The 15366-nt window shown below is 49.9% G+C and overlaps 5 protein-coding genes across 5 annotated transcripts; 2 read left to right on the top strand and 3 right to left on the bottom strand.

The window, feature by feature from the left end:
• Positions 1-92: 92 nt before the first annotated feature.
• On the top strand, positions 93-2208 carry AO090003000956 (signal recognition particle subunit SRP68; the record flags this gene model as incomplete). The annotated part of the gene is made up of 4 exons (XM_023235109.1): positions 93-283; positions 358-1497; positions 1552-2052; positions 2199-2208. 4 exons carry the CDS (start codon positions 93-95, stop codon positions 2206-2208), a joined length of 1842 nt encoding a protein of 613 aa, XP_023090160.1.
• A 2095-nt stretch (positions 2209-4303) lies between these two features.
• Positions 4304-6137, top strand: erg5 (C-22 sterol desaturase erg5; the record flags this gene model as incomplete). The annotated part of the gene is made up of 4 exons (XM_001820018.1): positions 4304-4463; positions 4590-4740; positions 4806-6045; positions 6102-6137. 4 exons carry the CDS (start codon positions 4304-4306, stop codon positions 6135-6137), a joined length of 1587 nt encoding a protein of 528 aa, XP_001820070.1.
• A 2183-nt stretch (positions 6138-8320) lies between these two features.
• Positions 8321-11679, bottom strand: AO090003000953 (putative mitochondrial translation initiation factor IF-2; the record flags this gene model as incomplete). Its single annotated transcript, XM_001820017.3, has 3 exons — positions 8321-8564; positions 8625-11158; positions 11236-11679. 3 exons carry the CDS (start codon positions 11677-11679, stop codon positions 8321-8323), a joined length of 3222 nt encoding a protein of 1073 aa, XP_001820069.1.
• A 616-nt stretch (positions 11680-12295) lies between these two features.
• On the bottom strand, positions 12296-13006 carry AO090003000952 (uncharacterized protein; the record flags this gene model as incomplete). Its single annotated transcript, XM_023235108.1, has 1 exon — positions 12296-13006. One exon carries the CDS (start codon positions 13004-13006, stop codon positions 12296-12298), a length of 711 nt encoding a protein of 236 aa, XP_023090159.1.
• A 64-nt stretch (positions 13007-13070) lies between these two features.
• Positions 13071-13829, bottom strand: AO090003000951 (uncharacterized protein; the record flags this gene model as incomplete). The annotated part of the gene is made up of 3 exons (XM_023235107.1): positions 13071-13084; positions 13150-13729; positions 13782-13829. 3 exons carry the CDS (start codon positions 13827-13829, stop codon positions 13071-13073), a joined length of 642 nt encoding a protein of 213 aa, XP_023090158.1.
• Positions 13830-15366: the final 1537 nt, after the last annotated feature.

The raw sequence follows: 15366 nt of genomic DNA, 5'->3' as shown, positions 1-15366 counted from the left end.
GCCAGCAACCCGCACTCTCCAGACCGACGCCTACCCACCTTAGTACAGAGGGCATCAATCAATCCACTTGGTACCTCTTAATTACTACCACAATGGATATTACAGATTACATCTTCAACCAGAGAGAAGAGGTCCTCTTGGCCGGTGATTACAATGCCTACCGTGCCCATACCACCCGTAAATTGCACAAACTCCGCAAGAAGCTCGGGCAGACCACACCCAAAGGCCGGAAATATACTGCCAAACCCCCCGTCAGCGCAGAGAATGTCAACGGCAATGTTGCGTATGTTCTTCCAAGTTGCAGCTCCTTTGTCGGTCTCCCTAATACCTCTTGGGCTGATTTGTACTGTTCCATAGATATGTCCACACCCTACTCCTAAGCTCAGAACGAGCATGGGCACAAGCGCTGCAAATGAAGTCGGCGCATTCTGCAGATCCGTCAGCAAAGGGAATCACAGGTGCCGCCCGGCGTCATATCATCTCGCGACTGCATAAATCCGCCGGTTATGCAAATGAACTTGTTCTCTTGTTACAAGACCAAGCTTCTGGCGCTACTGATAATGATCTTCTTGAGGCGCGTGCATACCATGCCACACTCTCGGGGGCCCTCTCATTGGAGAAGCGAAAATGGGAGCAGTGTATGCAGGATTTCTCCGTCTCTAGGGTTATATATGCAGCACTTGGTCAAAACAATAAGAAAGATGCATTTCGGGATCTCCTCTCTGGTACCGTCGACCCGAGTTTGAGATATGCTGCATACCAGATGAAGCTTCCACGATCGAAGCCTCTACCCTCTTTGGCCATCAGCTTTTTCCCGTCGGACGCCAACCTCAGGTCAGAAGTCGAAAAGGTGGATCCTAACTGTCTTAAAGAGGATGCTGCTGGAACAAGGAGAACTGCGGACGGGGAGGTGCAGCAACTTCCTGAAACCATCACATGGAGGTCACGAACCGTTGCTCTGGAAGACGCCGCAATCTCCCAGGCCCTCGCGGCAGCAGCGGCGGCGGAGTCTCGCCTCGCCTCGTGGCTCGCAGAAGCCTCGGGCAAATCTGCATCATCGAAGGACAAGGCAGCTGCCTACGATAACGTCATTATTGCCAGCCAAGATGCAGTGGATGCTACAAAGACGGCCATCGACGACCTTGTCAGTGAGGGTGTAGATCCTGGTGATAAAAGGATGCAGAGCTTGCAGATTACCCGCACCGCCGTCAATTTTGCCTTGGTAGGATGGAGAGTCGGGCGTAATCGCGTATTGTGTGGCGAGCATGACGGCATACATGGTGAGACCGACCAGGCCAAGGCAACCAAGGGTAGCAAGGGTTCTGCCAAACGCGAAGAAACCAAGGGCAAGAAGCTGGCCCGTCTGCGTGAAAGGGTTGTTTTGTATGATTCTACATTGCAGAGCATTGAGTTCATCCTCGAGCTACCCGGTGTGGCAGCAGATTCTGCCTTCGTTCAGGAGCTTGGAGCTAAACGATCCTACTTCCGGGCCTTGAGGTAAGGCTTGTCGTTCCCCTTCCAGACACGGAATCCTCTAACATGAACTTCTAGATGTCTCACCATTGGGCGGTCTCACAGTATTCTTGGGAAATATAAAAACGCACTTGCGTTGTTTTCGCAAGCGTTGGCGCTTAGTCAGGAGTCTGCGAGCCCGGTTCAGTCCACGGCCGAAGCGGAAGAACCGCCAAAGCTTGATATCACACGCAACCAAATCCAGACCCTCGAGTCAACCTTGCGCGCCCTGGTTTCACAATACCGCGGGCTTGTCACTCTGGAGAAGATCTCCGAGCAGCAATCGAAATCGGCCAGTGAGCGACCGATGGTTGAGCGGTTGCACGAGTACCCCGGCGACGGTTTGGATTTGAAGAACCTCGTCCCATACCCACCTCAGATGCAGCCAGTGCCAGTGAAGCCACTATTCCTTGACGTCGCTTGGAACTACATTGACTACCCCCGTGAGAACGCGAACACCCAAAGTGCGACTCCGGCCTCGGCTGAGCCAGCCACAGAGGAAAAGAAGGGAGGCCGACGCGGCTGGTTTGGCTTTGGACGGTAAGATTTGGATATGGTGGTTACGTTTGATATGAGTCGGACGACCCTTCATTATTTGATGCACATAGAGCCTGGATGTCAGGGACATTTCTACTTCTACTTGGATGGGTCCAGTTAATTGATAGGCTCAATCAATACTTTAAAAGCTTTGAGTAAATATTGAACAAGTGCAACGCAACGCAACGGGCTGACCATGGCAGTTCGCTTCAGGACCTACTAGTAGGTGTATCCCATTCTCGGATTAGGCATACCGTTGAGGAACCACCATCACCCGACGCAGGTAACTCCCCTTGAGCATAGTACATGTTAAAGAGATGGCTCCCTCTGATGGCGATGGGGAGACACATCGCAGTGCATGTGGCTGTTGATTTCATTCTCTCCAAGTTTGCTAAAATATATTACCGCTGTGGATTCTCACTATTATCTTTCTCGAGGAACGGGAGCTAGTTACCCGATTTTCATGTATCACTAGTGAGCTGTACCTGCTATGTAGGATTGATGGTATTGGGTGTAAATATATGTTGTTGGCTAAGACTTCGGAGTTCATACTCGAAACAAGAACAACAAAAGAAAGAGAAGAAAAAACAGGGGAAAGCCATAGAGCATATATATACTAGTAAGTCCTACTAATTATCAGTAGTTACTATATGGGTCTAATTGGGTGATAGTTTTACCTCTACATTCAGACATCGTGATTGGCCACTGGGGTCAACTGACTTTAAGTCCTACTCTGTACGGAGTATGTAGAGTGGCCGTTCAGAAGATCAGAAGCTTATGAATTAACAACCCAACTCGGAAGCACAGAAGGATTGGAGTTGAAGCTATGTCAACGATCCATAATGCAATAGAGCATGAGCCACCGGCTATTGTCTATGCCGAGAACCTCAGTGAGGTCACCGAGCTGTCCATTGATGTTGCTCGATTAGGCATTCAATCAGGCAATCATTTCATCCATCCATTAGAGTTGTGATTGCCTGCCCCAGGCAACTAGTGGCTAACTGGCCTGAGAAACCAGACACGTGCACAGGCCAAGGGGAAACGAACGCTCGGGACCTCGACAACCGAATCACCTTTTCGCTGATTACTCCGTACTCGAGTCTCGAGGCAGGCTTCTCGAACAAATTCCCGAAGCAAGGGTAAGACACTGATTTCCACCCATGTGCACGTATCTATGGGGTTCTACCATGAGGACTGAATAGGTCATACCAGTCTACCGTATAAGGTGACGTTCATGTATGGAATAATCTCGATAGTCTGAATTAACTAATTGGTTGAGCCATATAACTCGAGTATAATAATAATAACGATAATAATAATAAATAATCGGGTTATAGACCCAATAGTGAACCTTACTTTGTTATCGCGGATCAGAATTATTCAATGGTTCCTGTTGAACGAGGAATTGCTGACTCGATTCTAGAACCCTAACCGGTCATTGCTTTCAACTCTTCGAAATAAAACAAGAAAAAAACAGCACCAGGAAAAAAAGGGGGAAACATTGAAAAAGTCAGAATTGTACTCTCATTTACGATGTACATTGTATCATGGTACCGGAGAGTACCAACCGCTAGACTAGGACTAGCAAGTACTAGTGGTAGAAGTCTGGAGATGCGACTGCAGAAAAGGTGCAGAAGTTCGTTACCAAATACTAGTACTATCCCAATACCAGGAAGTCAGGGGGGAAGGTCGTGCAATGTAACGAGCAGGAATCATGATAGGCTTAATTGACGACTCGTATTGGGTCCCTGTCAATACCAGACACCGTAAGGGTCCGAAATTTCGACTAGTGGCCAACGGAAACCCAGCATTCCGGATGACCCTGGTCACTAGTAACGAATACTATTCCATTGTAATCTTTGTATACTTCAAGCTCAATCGTTCCCCACGCGTGTGTTCGACCAGCAAGTTCAAGTGCCTGTCCCGTCCGTAATTTCTGGATAGGATTCCCTTGATTAATGACACCCGAGTGGAGACCACCGCGTGTCTCTAATTGCGTCTGGAGTTTCTCCGGTGTTTCCGTAGCGGTTTTTTCTTGACAGTAATGTATCCGTAACCGTCCGCCGATCTATTACTATATTTTTTTTTTCCCACCTCCCCTTCTCCTTGTACTCTTGGCCGTGCTCTCGCCAATTTCCGAAAAGAAGTGGTGTGTCTGTCCTCGGAGTCGCCATCACTCATTCTCTTCCTTCTCCTTGATCTCACTGTTGGAGAGAGAGAGCGAGAGAGTTCCCAGCACCACTACCATTCCATCATGGCCAACGTCACTGGGAGCTTTGTCTCCCCTTCAGCGGATGCCACCGTTGTCCCTCAGCTTTTCCAGCCCTCCGGACTGCTCGGGTCCCTCCTTGGCGATTTCAATGTCTGGAAGGGTTTGTTGACTCTGTTTATCGCGGCTGTAATCTACGATCAATGTAAGTCGTCTACATTGTCCTCGAATACTTCCCATCGTGTCCTTTGGTCTACGACTCCTGGGCCCTCCCCGGCTTTCTCTGGAATATTCGTTGTGAATAATGGCTGATGATTTGGACTCGGTACAGTCCGATACTTCTATCAAAAAGGATCCATTGTGGGACCAAGATGGAAGTTGCCGTTCATGGGACCTTTCCTTCAGTCGGTCAACCCCAAGTTCCACGAGTACAAGGCCAAGTGGGACAGCGGAGAACTTAGCTGTGTTTCTGTCTTCCACAAGTAAGTGTTCCCTAAGCGAGTAACATTTCTCCGCTGGGACAATGGCTGATACCAAACCTCCATAGGTTCGTCGTCATCGCATCCACCCGTGACATGTCCAGGAAGATCTTCAACTCTCCTGCCTATGTCAAACCCTGTGTCGTCGATTCGGCGCATAAGCTGCTCGGCGAGGATAACTGGGTGTTCTTGGATGGCAAGGATCATGTTGAGTTCCGCAAAGGCTTGAATGGCCTCTTCACCCGTTCCGCGCTCTCTTGCTACCTTCCCCGCCAGGAGGAAACCTTCAACCAGTACTTCAAGCACTTCCTCGAGAAATCCAAAGCCAATGGCTACAAGCCTACCCCCTGGATGCCGGAATTCCGTGAATTGATGACCGCCATCTCCTGCCGTACCTTTGTGGGTCACTACATGACCGATGAGGTCATCCAGAAGATCAACGATGACTACTACTTGATCACGGCTGCCTTGGAGCTGGTCAACTTCCCTATTATCCTTCCTTTCACCAAGACATGGTACGGAAAGAAGGCCGCGGATATGGTTATGGAGGAGTTCGCCAAGTGTGCCGCCAAGAGCAAAGCGCGCATGGCTGCTGGTGGAGAAGTCTCGTGTATTATGGACGCCTGGGTCAAGGCTCAGCAGGTCTCCGCGAAGTACAGGGAGGACGTCGCTAAGGGTATCCCCGCGGAGAAGCCTCCTCAACTTCTTCGGGACTTTACCGATGAAGAAATCGCTAAGACTGTTTTCACCTTCTTGTTCGCCTCTCAGGATGCCACCAGCGCCGCCTCTACCTGGTTGTTCCAGCTCATGGCCGACCGCCCCGAGGTCTTGGAGAAGGTCCGTGAGGAAAATGTGCGTCTCCGCAACGGTGATATTAACGCGCCTATCACCATGGAACTGCTCGATCAGATGGAATATACTCGTGCTGTGGTGAAGGAGACTCTGCGTTACCGCCCACCCGTTATTATGGTCCCCTACCTGGTCAAGAAGGATTTCCCCATCACTGAAAAGATCACCGTGCTGAAGGGCTCTATGATCATCCCATCCGTCTGGCCTGCAACCCACGACGAGGAGGCGTACCCCAATCCGGACACCTTCGACCCGGATCGCTGGATCACCGGCACCGCTGAGCAGAACCCAAAGAACTGGTTGGTCTTCGGCACTGGACCCCATTACTGCCTGGGTCAGACCTACGCTCAACTGAACTTGATGGCCATGATTGGCAAGGCCAGTATGGAGATGACATGGGAGCACACCACCACCCCCAAGTCGGAAGACATCAAGGTGTTTGCCACTATCTTCCCTCAGGTATGTATAGATTTACCCTACGACAGACGCCGTTCCAAAGCGCTAATGCAACTTAGGATGACTGCTTGCTTACATTCCGCCCTCGTGCCTAAACTATTATAATTGATTTTATTCTTCCCTTTTCTTCTCGTTTCCTCTTTTCTTGTTGCTCCTCCAGTGTTATATTCTCTATCCTGGAGATAGAATGGCCGAACCCTTCTTCTCTACTTTCTATACCTGTATCTACTTTTTTGTACCATTCTTCCACCTTGGGTTTTTTTTTCGGTGGTGGCTCTTTTTCGTTTTACCATTTCTTGTTTAACGGATGAAAATCAGGATTGTGCTTGTGCCGATGACGAGCGACAGGGACTCCCGCGTTTGCCATATATGAGGCCGAGCCGTCCGGGCGTACATGATATTGAACGATTCATGCAGGGTCGTCAGCTTCATGACCAGTGAAGCGGTGAAGGACGTGCCATTTTTAGATTACGCTACCTAGAATAATAATAATTTTGAGTCCTTTCAATCATGTTCAGCATAAGCCGAAGCGTGTGTAGAGAAGATAAGGTTCTGAGGTTAAGTGCTTACAAGGAACACCCCTGCACCGATCGCCGAGGGAATCCCTGCCCTTAATTCCTCTCTCGGAACCAATACGGTAATCTAACATCCAGCCATAATCCACGAGTCGTATTGCTACCATCCTCTCCTTTTGGCAGGCGGTAAAACCCCAGACATACTGACATCACCTCAACACCATCATCAATCCCGAGGACTGCAATTGAAAAACCCCATACTACTAATAAACCCAATCACAAACCAAAATGGCCTCAATACAATCCATCCGACGCCCCTTGGCAACCCTCACCTCCCGCACCACAAAGCAAATCTCCGCCCCCGCGACAATCAGATCCGCATTCCGCACCGTCCCAGAAATAACCCGAGCCTTCGGAACAGCACCATCACCATGTCTCGCTCGCGGGATCCCCTCCGTACGTCGCATGAAGGTGGCTCTAGCCCAACAGAGCTTCCGCCGGTGGAAAAGTGACGGTGAACCCACATTCAGACAATGGGGGTTTGAAGAGGTATGTTTGCCCTTGCCTTACATACATTCCCTTTCCCTTCCCCTCCCATTATCACATCCCCAAAGCAATAAACCACCCATCAAGAACCGCTCACTACTCGAGAAAAAGATATAAGACTAACCCACAAATCAACACCAAAAAGATCAACGCCGCCCTCCCAAACTCACCCGGAACAAAGCCCCAAAAGAACCTCATCCTCGTTGACGTGCGCGAGCCCGCCGAGCTGAGTTCTACGGGTATTATCCCGTCCGCTGTCTCCGTGCCGCTTGCGTCGCAGCCGGATGCATTTTTCCTGACGCCGGAGGAGTTCGAGACGAGGTTTGGATATCCTAAGCCTGGGGCTGGGGAGGAGGGTGATATTGTGTTTTATTGTAAGGCTGGGGTGAGGGCGAAGGCTGCGGCGCAGTTGGCGGTGCAGGCTGGGTATGACGCGGAGAGGATTGGCGTTTATGACGGAAGTTGGTTGGATTGGGCGGATAGGAAGGGTAAGGTTGAGAGGTGGGAGGGGGAGTCGGAGTAGTTCTCTCTTCTTTTTTCTTTTATCTCCCCCCTCTCTCTCTTACTTCCCTTCTGGGCTCATGGGAGGGTTAGGGAAAGGGTTGAGGGGCGGTTGTATATATTGTATTAGATAGTAGGTTATGGTTATTCTGGATGAAGGGGAAATGCGGTTTATTGGAACAGTGATATGTTACTGCAAAGACCGTCTATGTTAATCACATACGGTAGAAGTCAAAGAAATCCAATGAATTGAACTCAATCGCAAGTATCGTTAACAAGCATAACTATAGGCATCGACCACAGCCACTTGAAATCCATTTCTGTACAGACATCTTGCTTTTGGACAATCCAGTCGTGATCATTCCTCATGCATGCAGGTCTTTTAAGTGACTTTTATTCTTGTTCTCCATCCCAGCCTAACCCCGGAGATAACCGTGGTCCATCTTTTTAAACACACGTTATCCATATTTTATTTCATCACGTCATGTACTACTTCAACGCAGTACATTAAATCATCACGGCACATAAAGAAATCGCATCGCTATATGGTAAACCTATACATATGGGCACATGCCTGATAGCTCGTTACCCGATAGTTGAGTCTGTCCGGAACTCCAGCAAACGGCCAAGTGTCGAATGCCTTATGGTTACCATCGAGGACCTGTTGGAATGATTCATAGGTCCCCAGGCTATGATGGTCATAACCTCGTACACAATCACGGGATATCGAACACGGGCTTGAGCTTCTTGATAAGACCCCACTCCTCCATCGACACGTCCGGACGGTAGAACTCTTTAAGAGTGTCGATACTGGCACGGGAGATCTTGGAGTACAGGGTGTCCTTCTCTTCCAATTGACGTCCGTACATGGGCTGGTTAGCTCCCTCGATCTTGACAGCAACAGAGGGTTGGCCCTTCTTGACCACGCTGACTGCCTTGTGATCACGTTCAATCGATACACTATAATCCGATATTAGTAAGGCGCCAGGAATATAAAAAAACGGGGAAAAAGCGACTCACACTCTGCCAATTTCGATAATCTCCTTGGCTCCAGTCGTTGGGTTGGCCTTAACCGCAGCAAGTGGTGTATGCATCCGCAGGCTACCTTCAATGACATCGACACCAATGACGATAGGATCCTTTTTGTTGAAGACGGCGACGGGACTAAGAACACAAGGGAAGACAGCAAGCATCTTGCTCTCCTCCTTTCTCTTCTCCGTCAATTCAGCGATATGCTTCGTGAAGTCATCAAACAGATGGTAGATGATGTCTGCGGTGAAGATCTTGACACCAACTTCCTCGGCATACGCAGCCGCTTCCTTGTCAACCTTAACATCGAAGCACAGCATGACGGCGTACTCCTTAGCCTTTTCCAACATCGTACCAGCCATCATCACATCACGCTTATAAACAGGACCGATGGAGATGTTGGCAACGGGGATCTTAGAGACACGAAGGAACTCAAGCAAAGCTTCCAGGGAACCCAGGGTCGAGGCTTGGACACTGACACCACGCTGATCCTTGGAAACCTTGCTCAGCAGGTTCTCCAGATCAGACATGACTTCATCTTCGATGTCCTCCTCATCATCATCAGGTCCGACGACCATCAACCGAGAACCAGCAATGGCATGCTCGAGATCGTTGGCTGCGATCTTAACACCAAGGGCAGCCTTGACTTCCTTGTTATGAACGTACTGCGACTTCAGACGAAGTTCCTTCAGAGGTGCGGGCGTCAGCAACGCTCGGATATTCGTTGATATAGGACCGTTGAGACCGCATAGTACGATTCGGTCACCCTCCCGGAGAATACCGTTGGAAAGGACAACATCAATGGTCGTACCGAGACCTTCAATCACCTTCACTTCAAGAACAGTACACTCGACCTCTGACAAGTACATGAGCGAGTTAGTCATACGCTCCTGAGTCAGAGTGGTCAGCAGCTTCAGCATGTCGGGGATACCCTCTCCAGTGTGAGCGGAAGTTGGCACGAGAGAGACATTGCGAGCCATGGATTTGTTCTCGCAGTACAACTCAGAGTTGAAACCTTGTTCGGCGAACAGGAGCTTGGTTCGCTCAAGACGCGTACGGAACTCGTTCTGGACTCCCTTGTTCTGCATAGCCAAACTCTCCTGGAAGCCGTTGTTGTCAATCTTCTTCCAGCCATACAGACGATCGATCTTGTTCAGTGCAACAATGAAGGGAGTGCGGCGGTCACGGAGCAACCTCATAGACTCGAGGGTCTGCGGCTCGAGACCGTGCATGATATCGACGACCAAAATGGCGATGTTACAAAGCGAAGAACCTCTAGAACGCAGATTGGAGAAAGACTCGTGACCAGGGGTATCAATGACCAACAGACCAGGAATCTTGAAGTCGAATGAACCGTCCTTGTTCACAGGAGCAGTCTTCTGACGCAGAGCATCCACAGGGAAGTAAGTAGCACCAATCTGCTGAGTAATACCACCAGCTTCGCCTTCTTGGACGTTTGTCTGACGAATCTTGTCCAGCAACTTGGTCTTACCGGTATCGACGTGTCCCAGAATACAACAGATGGGGGAGCGCAGGTTGTCCTTTGAGCGAGCTGCCATCGCCTCCTCATGCTGCTTCTTTCTGCGCTCAGCGGCTTCCGCTTTCCTTTGAGCAATGGCCCTCTGTGCCGCAGACTGTTCTTCATCAGACGACTCATCTTCGGAAGATTCCTCCTCAGAAGACTCGTCCTCCTCCTTGGTGTCGGTCTTCTTTTGAGCTGCAGCAGGCCTCTCAGGGAGTTCGGTCTTGTTGGCGCCATTTGTGGCTGGCTTTTCGGTATTGTCTTCCTCATCTGTAGGAGCGTCCCATGAGTCCTTCACGTCATCTTCTGCGTCAGCAGCCTTCTCCCAGTCGTCCAGTTCGCTCTCCTCTCCACCAGCAGCGGAGGAAGCGGCGGCGGCGGCTTCAGCCTCAGCCTTCGCCTTCTCTTCGGCCTCCTTCTTTCGGCGTTCTTCTTCAGCTTCACGCTGCGCCTTAGCCCTTGCGGCGGCAGCCTCCAGGTCTTCTTCCTGTTTAGCTGGGCCCTTCTTCTTCTGCCTCTTCTTGTTATCGTAAACAGGCTTCTTCTTCTCGGCACCCTGTTCTTCCAAGCCGGCAACCTTGCCTGCACCTGCAGCAAGCATCTGTTTCAGACGCAGCTCATTGCGCTCCTTTGCCTCCTTCTGGGCCTTAGTGAGCAACTTTCCTTCTTTCCTGAGCTGCTCCTTCTTTTCCTTCTCTTTTTCCTTCTTGCGCTGACGAGCCTCCTCTCTCTTCTTCTCTTCCTCTTCTTCCGCGCGTCTCCTTTCCTCTTCCAAAGCCTGCTGCTCGGCTAGAAGACGCGCCTCTTCCTCACGCTGTTTCCTAAGAGCCTCCTGTTGTTTTTGGAGAGCAGCAAGGTGGGCAGGGACCTTCTTCTTCTTGCCACCAGTAGGTTCTGGGGCAGCGGGGGCGGGGGTAGCAGCAGCGGCAGGCGTGGACTCTTGCTTCTTCTCAGGCTCGGCCTTAGCAGGCTGCTGAGGCTTTTCGGTCTTCTTCTTAGCGGCCTAGATAGTAGATTCAATAATTAGCGCAAGTGTAATGGGACCGAGACCGAGACAGGGACTAAAAGGCCGATAGATACCTGTTCCTTCTTCCGCTGCTTTTCTCTCTCCTTCTTTTCCCTTTCCTTCTCCTTCTTAGACTTCACACGGAATTCACCCTCACCCTCGGCCCCCTTGGGCGCAGCAGCGGCCTTTGCAGCGGCCTGGGCAGCCTTCTGATTCTTCTTGGAGAAGACGTCATCCTCCTCCTCGAAAGTGCCTTCTTCAGGTTGCTTGCTGGCAAAGTCTTCAGGTTCGTTCGCCGCAGGTGCATCCTCACCCTCAACGAAATCGTTCTGTTGCTTTCCCTTCTTTCCCTTCTTGGCCTTGTTCTTCCTCAAAGCGGCGAGCAGACCGCCGCCAGTCTCTTCCTCGGCGGGAGCGGTATCCTCCTGGGGGGTAGGCTCGACTCCGGGGGCAGCCTCACCGAGCTCGGCTTCCCAATCAGCCTCCTGTCTCTTATTTCCCTTCTTCTTAGGCGCCATCTTGGTGATATCGAGCTACTGATCGGACGGATAAGGATTCAATCAAAGCGGATCGTCTCTCTTTACAGGAGACAGTAGAGATATCCCTGCGTACTCCTAAGGAATATATGTTAGTAACAGGAAGGAAGAGAGCGCCACCAGGGTCGGAGATGGGTGAATGGAGAGTAGGCAGGTGCACGAACAAGAATATCAGAATCTCCGGCAGCTACTTGCGGCCGTCGAAGAAGAACAGAGTGGCAAATTAGGCCTGAATTCCTCCACAAGGAAATTTAAAAGAAAGACCGAGGTGAAAAGATATAACGAGCACCTTTTCCCCCTGTGGTTGATAAGGTCCAAGGCTGGAGACTCGACGAGTGCCTTTGAGTGGGTAATAAGAATTTTGGGATGGTTTTGGTGGGGACAAATCCTTGAGCTTTGATATCCGAGTGCCATTTGGCCGCCTCAGGCCGTCAAGGTACTTCTCCGCTTTGTCCTTCCTTTCTTCCGTCACGCTGAGATTCATACATTCCTGCATATACTCCAATAAGAATAAAAATTTCTGATTTATTGGCCTTACTTTGTGTTTTACTCTCAATGTACAGCATATGTGCATTTTAATTCACCTAACATTTCCCGTCTAGAATCCCACATGTAGTGTGCGCTTGAGCCACATCATTACATCTTCAACCGGGTTCGAAGTTTCTCCAAGGAGATCCTTCGACAGCTCCAAAAACCGTTCATATATGGCCTGTGGCGAGCCAGTTTCTGGAGTCGAGGGGCTGTAGAACTCTTCCGTAACCAGCATGTACATTAGATAGCTCGGCCCTCGGATTGATAAACGATTCAATATATCCCCATTAATGTGCATCTGAGAAGGCTGGAATTCAAGGGATTCGTATCCTGCAGGATTCCGCTGCCGTTTCCTTTTCGACGTAAAAGGGCATATGACTGTGTCGCGGATGCACAAATTTTGCAGCAAATGCAGCAAACGCCATTCCTTCTCCTTCAGTGTCAAGAAGCGGTAAACTGTACCGTTCATGGCTGTCCCATAGATAACTTGGGAGCTGGTAGGCATAGTGGAGTGCCGGGTGCCTGGGCTGAGCTTCGTTACAGACGTAGAAAGATGTGCTTCGCAAAATGCTACAGGCATCATCTTATCATTCTCAGTTACTCTTCTCCCAGTCAAAAGACTGACCCGACCACCTCTACTGGAGGCAAGTGTGAGTTGCATATCTCCTCCAATATGGACATGGGAGAGCCCGTCATGTTTCTGCCGATCGTAAGCATGGAGCACCAGTTTTTCCTCAGATGCATTCAGGATCATAAGAGATTCCCTTGAAGTTGACATGTATAAGTAGGGCTCATGAGAGCTCATAGAAACCGCTGGAGACGGCACAGGGTACCTTGCTGCCCTAAGCCATCTGGTCTGTGAAAATTTGGGTTCTAATGGTACGATCTCATGCCCAGTTGAAACCATTAGAGTAAAGTTACCATATGGTGCGATCGAATAAACCGGTCCCTCAAATTTGTGAACATATTTCACGTTACATTCGATTTGCGAAGGATCTGACGACATCCTTGACGTTTGTAGAAAAATGACCCGGCCTCGGTCCTGCTGGTTTTTACGGGCCGTACCAATAACAATGAAGTGATATTCCTCATCACCTTTCTTGGGTGTCCACTCTAGAATGCAACTGATTTTCTCTCCAGCTGCTCCATGCGGTCTCCAGGGCCTGAGTTTATCCTCCGGACCACAGATGGCTTGCTGTGAATCAGGATCGACGAACTCAATGTGAGACCGCGTGAAGCGCTTGATAGGATCCGCGTCAGTGTCGAATTCAGTTCGGCTGTATGCCACAACCAAGCTCTTCAGATACTGAGAATATGCCAGCTTAGTGGCGCTGCCTGGCAACCCTATTCTCCTGGGGACAGTCTTCTCCTCCCGCTGTATAGTACAAACCATAAGCTGCCCGTCTGCAATGCAGAAAAGCGTATTAGAGAGACCTTCCACGTCTGAATTCGCAAAATTGGCGACTGAAAAGCTGTGGATACTTCTTGGGTGGTAGGCAGGCTGCGACCATTAGCTGCTGCTCCTAGGAATGTGGGGGAATACTGAGACTTACATTATTCTGGTCCGTGATCCAAATCCTCTGAAGAGTACAGTCCGGCATCATACTGTCATGTGCACATGATATTTGCCAAAATCCTTGCCCACACGTCAACAATGCAAGGTCTCCTCTGCTCTGTACATTGAGTGAAGTATGCCCTAATCTTTGCGGGGTCGCCTGGGTCATCACTGATGCACACCATAGGTCAGTAAGAATCTACTCTCCAGATATGAGGTAGACATACCAATAGAAGACACGGCATTAACACTGTCTAACGTCACACCGAATGGAACCAGGATGCCGCTTCGTAGACCGCAAAGCAAGACAAACTTCTTCAACGGCCCGTTTTCTACTTTGTTGATAACTGCAAGGCTATCAATTGCCTTGGATATGTCCTCATTATACGCTACGTCCATGGTTTTCTCGGACATGAACGTGATAGATTCATTCTCTATGACATAGAGAAATATCTTCCCATTGCCCGCACCCACGCATATGAGAGACCCAAAGTCGAAAGTTAGGACAGAGATGCAGACGGGTTCGAAATGCATCCTTAACGGCTCACCCACATCGGTTAAAGAAAGTTGGTCGCCAGATGGGGTTAGCCTTTTAGCATGAAGGTGCAGTCCATCTTGGTCGCGAACTGCGGCGACAATAAGAGATGCAGAGCCATTTACGGCAGCAACAGTGATACTCTGGTCATAACCATACTCAAAACGAGAGCTCCGCATCGATGCAAAGGTTGCCCCCAGATGAATCGCCCTTTCCGTCACCTGAACAATAACACCTATATCGGTGCTTCCTGCCGCCAATGTCTGGGAGCCACAGTCCAGGCCGGAATCCGCCTCATCAATAGCACATATCTCTTCATCGAAATCGGCCGGTAGGTCCAGGAGGACCGAAGACATAGGATCGGATGTTAGCACGATAACACCGCCATTTGTGCCAGTCGACATTGTCCATATGTCTCTTGTTCCCGACAGTCCCTCTAAAGAGACGACCAAGCCTATCTGCGCCTCAATCCCGTGACGCAGTTCAACGATTGCACCCTGTGCGAAAGATGAAGTGGAGCAAACAAACAGTCGATCACTAGCGATGTCTGCAGACAACGGAAATTGCTGATTAGACGACTTCACAATTACAGAGTCCGTGACAGGGGACCAGTTCATGAATTTTTGGACACATCTAGGATGATCTCGAGCTTTTTGGACGAATAGACCACCATCTCCTGTGTTGCCAGCGGCGAGGAGGAGATCACCACCCTCGTTACCAAAGTGTAAAATATCGAATGCAGCATCGACGTCACAACAAAGTTGTCCAAGATGCGCTTGATTTTCGACTTCACCCTCGTTGCCGATTCCCAAGTAAGAGATTTGACCATCCTCACGGCAAAGGTATATGTCGTCGTGCTTTTGGTTGTATAGCCAATTGCGCAATGGCCTTGCCCAACGAGTCCACAATGGAGACTTTCGAGACTCTCGATCAGGGAGACCAAGCGGATACCTGCTAGGCTGTCTGCGAGGATCTAGCCTGTTCTTATATACAGCCATTGTACTCGTTGTAACAAGCATGAAAGAGGACGTTTTGGTCAAGGGGATGA

Source organism: Aspergillus oryzae, chromosome 2 (genome assembly GCF_000184455.2).
Source record: "Aspergillus oryzae RIB40 DNA, chromosome 2".
Taxonomy (NCBI): domain Eukaryota; kingdom Fungi; phylum Ascomycota; class Eurotiomycetes; order Eurotiales; family Aspergillaceae; genus Aspergillus; species Aspergillus oryzae.
This window is presented reverse-complemented; position numbering and strand designations above follow the sequence as displayed.